This window comes from Calcarisporiella thermophila (assembly GCF_041956535.1).
Source record: "Calcarisporiella thermophila strain CBS 279.70 unplaced genomic scaffold VTP21scaffold_4, whole genome shotgun sequence".
Taxonomy (NCBI): Eukaryota; Fungi; Calcarisporiellomycota; class Calcarisporiellomycetes; order Calcarisporiellales; family Calcarisporiellaceae; genus Calcarisporiella; species Calcarisporiella thermophila.
The window spans coordinates 833,214-841,789 of NW_027192194.1; the positions used below are offsets into that span (position 1 = coordinate 833,214).

Here is an 8,576-nt window from a genome sequence, read left to right on the forward strand (position 1 = left end):
CTGAAGTCTTGACAGCCAGAAAAAATGATTTTAAAGGCGGCTCTAAAGAAACTCTAGTATACTCGGCATATTGAAGAATGCTCGTTAAAAGGAGGAAAACCGATTTGATATAACAGAAAATAAAATAAATAAAATAATTCTTTAAATTTTTGTGCTCCTTGAACCAGTTTTGAAAGCTTTTCTTTCTATTACTCCCTGTTTTCTCTCTACCAAAACGACTACTCATTAAATTGACCAAACCATTGGTTAGATGCGAATGTAGCCTTTCTTTTCATATTTTTTTTTCCTTACAACTCCTACCAATTTCATCTTCCTAGGTTATAAAATTTTAATACCCCAAGAATTCGTCCCTTGCAGGGCTACTAATTTACTCTTTTCTTTTCGTCTCTGAGAAGAGTTGTGATGGCTTTTGATTCTTCAAATTTCATACATTTTAGACTTACTACAAAACCATCACTTTGTTTACTTCGTTATCTCTCTTTAGAACATCTCCCTCTTCTAGTGTAGAATCCCCACTCTTCTCCCTCCCTCCCTTAGTGCTTTACTTACTCCCTTACTTCACCTAATTTTATTGTAATTTCAAATCAAGAGATGGCAATGAATCGGCAGTACCAGCCTACCTCAAACACTAGCACATTACCATCTGCCGGTGGCATTATTGGAGTTCATTATCGAATTCATAAAAAGATTGGTGAGGGGTCCTTTGGCATTATCTATGACGGTTAGTGTTATACTTTTAAACTTTATATTATTTAATCGCCCTAACGCATATTTACGGAATGAATAGGGGTAAACTTACTGAACAACCAACGGATCGCAATTAAATTCGAATCCAGGAAATCAGAAGCTCCTCAACTCCGGGATGAATATCGTGCTTACAAGATTTTAGCGGGATGTGGTATGTTTTCCAGAAATAAATAATAGGTGCTTGCTTATCTAACATTTACTTCCCACTTTTTTCAGTCGGAATACCTTCTGTTTATTATTTTGGTCAAGAGGGCATGTACAACGTTCTCGTTGAAGACCTCCTTGGAAAAAGCTTAGAGGATCTCTTTGATATATGTGGCCGCAAGTTCACCGTTAAATGTGTGGCAATGCTTGCTATCCAAATGATCACTCGAATACAGACGGTACACGAAAAAAATCTTATCTATCGTGACATTAAGCCAGATAACTTCCTGATGGGAAGATCGAGTGGAAAGCACGTCAGTACTGTATTCATGGTTGATTTCGGAATGGCTAAGCACTACAGGGATCCAAGAACCAAACAACATATCCCATACAGGGAGAGAAAAAGCTTGAGTGGAACCGCACGATATATGAGTGTAAACACTCACCTAGGACGGGGTATATGCATATTTCTCCAATTTGTTTTAATAGATTGCGTCAACTAATCAAACTACCGGATGTCTACTCCATTTTTCATAGAACAATCCCGCCGTGACGATTTGGAATCGCTCGGTCATGTATTTATGTATTTCTTACGAGGTTCACTTCCCTGGCAAGGATTGAAGGCAGCAACCAACAAACAAAAATATGAAAAAATTGGGCTAAAGAAGCAAGTTACTCAGATAAAGGAGTTATGTGCTGGCTTTCCAGGTGTGTATTCTACTTAGTTGTTATATTTCCAATTTGAATAACTAATCTGGATTCCTTTGTTTTTTTTTAAAAATATATATATATAAAATAACAGAGGAATTTGCTACATATCTGACTTATGCACGACGTCTCCGCTTTGAAGAGACCCCTGACTATGATTTTCTACGTGAACTCTTCGTTCGCGTGCTGCACAATATGGGAGAAACTGAGGATGGAATTTTCGACTGGATGGCACTAAATAAATCAGCCGATGACGCCAACCATAAGGGCTCACGTAGATACCCCCACCCACCATCTACTCCCAATGGCACGGCTAGCCCGTATGTCACTCCCCCCGCTGCAACACATGGATCCTCAAAGCGCAACTATCGATCTCACTCGCGCCATCCTACAGAGGGCGGAAAGACAAGCAAGTATTGGATTGTGGACACGCCTTCCCCATTACATGGAGCACATCACATTAGTTCATCTCGATTAATCGCAACAGAGAGTAAAACACAAAAGAAACAAGGATTTTGGCAACGTTTCATAAGCATAATTACATGCAGTGAGTATAAAATCATACCATTTGAGATTGCTAATGTGCATTTACCAAATCGTTTTTATGGCAGGTTAATTATTCGGCGAGAATAGAAATCTATTTTTTTTCGGGTTTTATATAACTTCTCTGTTTATCAGAAAATTAACTAGATGCTTTTGCATGATGATTTCTACATTTCCCTCATTGCCTAGACGAACTTTTTTTCCTTACAAACTACCTTTTTTATAAATTGATATTTTACACCATCACCTTATGTTTTTTTTTTTACTTTTCTCTTTCTTTTTTTTGCTTTTCTGTTGTTGCATTCACTCCTAGGGTTTTAGAGCCCACAACTCTATTTTATGCTCTTTTAATATCTAGACACATACAATCCTCACGCTGCTCCTACCACAAAGCTCTGAAGAACCACTAGGATCAAGCCCATTACACTTTCCTTTTTAAATGTGTATACGATTTTGAAATAAACGATTTTTGAATCATAATGTGTTTTGCATTCTGATATTCATTTGAGTGAACCTTCTTTAATTCGTTATCCAAAAACAATCTTTTCAGAGGAATAAGAGGGCAAATACAGAAGATAAAACGATTTATTGCGAATAGCTTTGGTCTATTAAGCTCGAGTCACATTGCAAATTTGTACAAACTCGGGCTTGAGAGATGCGCCTCCAACTAAAAAGCCGTCGATATCTTTGCCTTCTACAAGAGCAGCGGAATTCGCCGCATTCACTGAACCTCCATAGACAATACGTGTGTTCTCTGCCACTGCGGAAGAGACGTGTTTGGCCAACCAAGCGCGGATATCGGCGTGCACTTCTTGTGCCTGCTCGGGAGTGGCTACTTTGCCAGTACCAATAGCCCATACGGGTTCATACGCAATGACAACAGAGCTCCAGTCTTGGATCTCGTTAGCAACTGCTTGAAGCTGACGGATGACAACCTCGGTAGTTTGGCCAGCCTCGCGTTCTTCGAGCTGTTCTCCCACGCATAGAATAATCTTAAGTCCAACTTTTAGGGCGTGAGCAACTTTTTTGCCAACGAGCTTCGTGATTGAAAAAGAAAAAAGAAAAAAGAAAAAACGGATGAATAAACTAAATTTAAAGAGCCTCAATTAAATGTCATACTTCATCGGTCTCTTTGAAAATAATACGGCGCTCAGAGTGTCCGAGGATAACCCACTCAACACCGATCTCCTTGAGCATCTCGGCGCTAAAATAGAAAAAGAAGACATAAATGCCCATGCTCGGAAACAATCGTATGGTATACAACCAACAAGTTGAATATACTTGCCTAACTTCACCAGTGAAGGCACCATTGCTTACACTGTAGCAGTTTTGTGCAGCAACGCCTACATCTTTACGGAGGGACTTGCGAACTTCCTCCAGATAGACGAAGGGAGGGGAAACAACAATTTCTACAAATGAAATATAATCAAACGGAGTGAATAAAGAAATACAGTCGATCCACCCACTAACCAACATCCGAGTTAAGCTGGGCCCCATTCAATCCCTCGTTAAGAGCATTCAGCTGCGCACGCGAGCCGTTCATTTTGTAATTTCCACCAACAAAAAATTTGCGAGGCATAGCTGTTTATTAAATTACAGAGAAAGTTGTTAACGGTATAAACGCAAGTTTGAGATGGGTTAAAAACCGCAGAAAAATGGATACATACCGAGGATAGTTTTTGATGCTTTCGAAAACTAAGAAAATATAAAGAAGAAATTTGGCAACACGCAACAATTTTAGGGTTCGGGTTATCTCGGGCAAATTGCCTCGAAAATTGGTGTTATTCCAGACAGTCCTTTATTAAAATTAGATGACACTTCATAAGAAAACGCTAGATGAATAGTTCCTTTTAATTTACTTTCCCAGTGTAGCCCACTGAGCAGGAGTATAAGTTTTCTAGAATAAAAATACATATATATTTTTCGACTCTGAAAACATAAAATATCAATATGTATCTCGTACCTGAGAAAATGCGTGGATTTGAGCAATCTCGTCTTTCATCACTTCATTGACTAATCTGTGGCGCGCAAGTGTCGTTTTACCTTCGAAACGTGGTGAGACAATGACCACTTCAAAACTTTGACCACAACCACCCGAAGTATCTACTACCTCCTATATAAAAATAAAACAGTAAGATTTTGGGTAAATGTAGAAATTAAGCACAGTAACAGAAAGTCAACCTACCACATGCTGAGCTTCTAATCTCTCAATTAGTGCTTGGTGAAGTGATTCGCTGGTTATTCCTGACATCGAAATTCTGGAAAGTGGAAATAATAATTACTATGTATTATGTAACCGATAACAAAATTTTCAAAGAGTTGTGGCAAAAATATAGTGTGGCTTGGAAAAACATCATGTTGACAAGAAATAGGATCTCTATCGAAATGTATTGGAAAAGAGTAATAACCGTAAGAAGTTTCTAAAGAAACCACGTAGAAATTATAGATAGAAAGAACCATAATAGCATATCTGAATTAGGCAATAACTATTGTGCTGATATTATTTTATAAATTTTATTCGTCAAATGTGGGACTCTAGCTAAAGTTTATGTTTGGATTCCAACTAGCCTACTACAGAATATATACTGTAAGTATATATAGGTTGATATTTGAAGACTTGAAGCCCACTAAAATCTGTAGTCATAAATATAAGTTTAGGATAATTTAAACATTAGTTTAATATCTTTATATCCTCACGTAATATGGACGTGAATGTTATCGAAATATTATACAGAATAAAACCCGGCTAGTATTTCATCCCAGTCAAGTTTAAATAAGATAATCAAATAATGCCGGGTATTCGAAATTGATAAAACGTAAATATAAATGTTGTGGTTACCTCATTTTTCTATATCATAATTACATAGTTTAACCTCCTGTGTACTAATATATCGCGTGATTCCTCCTTTTTTCTCATTATACGACACGCGGCCCATTGCGCCGTTCTTGCATGGAGCCTGTTGATATATTCCAACTTTATAAACCCCAATGCTTTCCCACCCCCCTCCATTCATTTCCATAATTCGATCATTCTATGGTAATCTTTAATAAAAAGAGACTACGTTTGAGAAACTCCGCTTGTGTCCTGTAATGTTAAGCTAAGAAGACTGCGAGGATTATTCATGCACTGTTTGTTTTACAACCAATCCCTTGTGATATTGGATATATGCTTGAGATCACTGTCGAGCTGGAATATGATTTTTGACTTATTAATCCCATTATACTCCTATGTCCTTAAATAGTCTTCACTGAGGGCGGCCGTGTATTAAACGAAATCAAGCTTTCCACTGATTACACTTAGAGACCAACGCATGGTAAAGTAACACAGTATCTCACCATCAATGTCCGGCCCCAGCGTATAAATGTTGGTTTAATATGGTGGCTTGTAATGAGATACAACCTGATATTTTAGAGGGTACAAAATTTAATGAATTAGAATGAAACTTCGGGGCATTACAACTAGTGTGTATTAATAAAGGGTTCAGGCTGTGTCTGCTTGGTTTTTACGCACCCATGCTCAAGGAAACTATCTAACTTTTCAGATTTTTTAAGAAAAACACTTTTTATAAGAAGAATTCAAAAAAAATCCTAGATATTCCTTTGGAGGCATGATACTCGGCTGTTGGGTTTATGTTCGTAATGTATGATAAAGATTGAAATTTTTTCGCTGAATTGCTTTTTCTTTGCTAGGATCCCAAATTGAAATATTAATTAAAAGGAAATAAACCGTGATAAATTAAATGAAGGATGCGTATACTCTCTTTATCCAAGGGTTGCTAGAGAGGGCAAACAAACAAGCCATAGTAAAATTGAAAGTTATTAGCATCTTGCACCATTATCAGATACTAATTGGATTGTTGACAACAACTAAATTCACTCAAGTTTAAAACTAACACTGCACGTTAAAGGGTAATTTAGAGTAACATGGATGAGAATTAGAATGAAAATTTTGTTCATTAAATTCTCAGCTATGCTTATCAAACTATTGATTTCAGCCCTAGAACTCCCATACAATGGTAGAATATTTTCCCATGTGGTTTTAGAGACAGACATACTAGTTACAGCTATTGAAAGCTCCTTTGACCATGTCTCTAATTCTTTAATAAACTGTAATTCAATAGTGGCAATTTACCGATTCTCTTCCCAATCTATTCGAATTTAATTGGCTTACTATGGCGAAGATTCGATTCCAATACTCAATTAGCTAGAAATTTGCACACATCTCTCCGTCGATGCTTAATTGCTTATGCCAAGCCTATATTAAGTACATTGAGGTAAAATTCTCTTAATTATTGTGTATGTTCTGAGAAACACTATCATTTCATAAAGAATGCCCTCAATGTTATAGAATCACTACCATCGCAGCATCTTTTTAATATAATACTCATGAGAATATTTTCTTGTACTATTCTCTCTATAGAGAAATATCGCCTGAATTCTAGCAAAAATGCTGTGAAAAGATGTCCATATACTCATTGCTTTTGCACTATTAAGGTTAACTTTGTGGCTGGGAAGAATCCAATTTAACATTAGGCTTTCGAGAAAATTAGTTGATCACCTTTAATTATAGCTTCGCATTATAAGGATATTAAATGGGTATGAAAATAAGAGACGGAAATTTGCAGAAATGTATTCTTTCAATGATTAGGTAAATGGTGCAGTTTTGCTGAATGCAAGCGGATGAGGTGAATGAGGGACCAATCTTGTAATCAAATAGACTTTTTGAATAGGAAGACTGAAAACACTACTCACTTGGAAAATATCAAGTTCGAATTTAACAATCTTCATGCAAAATATGCTATCATAAGGATGCAAAGCGATTATATCGATTTAATTTTCGTATAAATACTGTGGATATAGAACAGGGCAAAAAAAAACAACAGCTTGCTCGTATATATCTCCTAAAACACACTCTTCTGAATTTCCGGTCGAGAATATGATTGCTTTGAAGATGAAAAAACTGTTTGTGATATTCGTCTCAGCTGCCTACATTTTGTTGGGAACGTCGGAAGCTGTTTTTGTAAATTTCCATGGCTGCCACGGACAGTATTCTGGTCAAGAGCTCAATTACGGTCAGTGTTACCCAACCCGAGCGTGGAGGAGAAGTGACTTGTGCAGAATTACTACCCCTGGATATTGCTTCGTTTTTTCAGACAATGGATGTGGAAATCAGGTTGCGGATGGTTCCGATATTGATTTAAGTGGTGCTAAACAGAATAATAGCATCAGGTGCTATTGATGATTATGATATTGAGTTATCTCGAGCTAATTATATTGTATTCTGAATAATATGCTCATGTATTTGGTGCACCTTGACTATTGACTCCCGATAAATTTTCTACGAAAGGAACCAATTTTTGAGCCTTACTTTGTAGATTGAACCTGGTTAGAGTACAGGATACAATATTCGAACGCAGCGCTAGTGAGGTAGTCAACTTATACAAGTCAACTACTAAAACGAAATGTTCTACAAGCTATTTCGATATAAAGTAATCCAAATAGAATTGATACAATACAGGCAAAAAATCTCTTTTGAGGGTTTCATTCGTCACCTATTTTATACTTTGCACAGCAATTGACGAACCCTAGACGTTGAGCCAATTGTACATCAAATCACTCTGATAAGACAAAAGAAAGATATAACGTTATCTAAGTAAACTAACAAGACAAAAAGAAAGCTTGTGTATGAAAAAAAATTTTTTTTTGAAGGTACGGATCTTTATTGAAAAATATCCTCATGAAGTTAAACGTTGAAGGTCAATCCAAGGTCATATGCCTTTGTGCAGATTATAGCCAATTGCTGGCAGAATTTAGAAACCAATTAAGAGACAGTAATTGTAGAGTAATCAAACACAACTAGCAGAGAAAACCAGACACAACAAGTAAAGAAAACCAGACACGACAGGTACGGCAAGCGGGGGATAGTAATGAGGGATAGTAACAATGGAAAGGCTGGGGGCGACAAGACAGAGGCAATACTAGAGGAAGAGCCAGACACGACAGGACGGAGAGAGTTATTGTAGTGAACCAGACTGGAAAAGACGGATAATTCTGATAGAGAACATAGACACGACAAGCAAGGCACAGAATTAGTGAAGAATCCAGATACTTTTTTTTGTGCTGGTGGGAGTTAAGGGATTCGAACCCGCGCCATCTCGATGGCACCGAGGAGCGCTTACCACTAGCTACTCCACCCTCCGTATGTTTTTTTTTTTTGATCAATCAATGGAAACTTTTTATTTAATTTCCATATATTACATGAAGTTAATGTCAATGGACTTAACATAACGAGATATAGATCCTTGATCGATAGGCGTGCAATCGATATGCGTGTATCGTAGTTGACGTGAATAGCATGTACGTGAAACCAATGTAATCGTTGTACTTATCGTAAGGGCGATCTTTTCAATAATCAAGACTCAGCTTCTGATCAA

General features: G+C 37.1%; 2 protein-coding genes and 1 non-coding gene across 3 annotated transcripts; 1 reads left to right on the forward strand and 2 right to left on the reverse strand.

Annotated features, from left to right (window-relative positions):
* Window positions 1-591: 591 nt before the first annotated feature.
* On the forward strand, window positions 592-2,215 carry VTP21DRAFT_8619 (uncharacterized protein; the record flags this gene model as incomplete). Its single annotated transcript, XM_069399489.1, has 6 exons — window positions 592-721; window positions 788-898; window positions 964-1,347; window positions 1,429-1,599; window positions 1,694-2,146; window positions 2,211-2,215. 6 exons carry the CDS (start codon window positions 592-594, stop codon window positions 2,213-2,215), a joined length of 1,254 nt encoding a protein of 417 aa, XP_069254901.1.
* A 535-nt stretch (window positions 2,216-2,750) lies between these two features.
* Window positions 2,751-4,393, reverse strand: VTP21DRAFT_8620 (uncharacterized protein; the record flags this gene model as incomplete). Its single annotated transcript, XM_069399491.1, has 9 exons — window positions 2,751-3,179; window positions 3,262-3,346; window positions 3,428-3,551; window positions 3,613-3,723; window positions 3,810-3,827; window positions 3,871-3,938; window positions 4,002-4,039; window positions 4,106-4,255; window positions 4,328-4,393. 9 exons carry the CDS (start codon window positions 4,391-4,393, stop codon window positions 2,751-2,753), a joined length of 1,089 nt encoding a protein of 362 aa, XP_069254902.1.
* A 3,870-nt stretch (window positions 4,394-8,263) lies between these two features.
* On the reverse strand, window positions 8,264-8,337 carry VTP21DRAFT_t39. The gene has a single exon. It is a non-coding gene; the product is annotated as a tRNA-Gly (tRNA).
* Window positions 8,338-8,576: the final 239 nt, after the last annotated feature.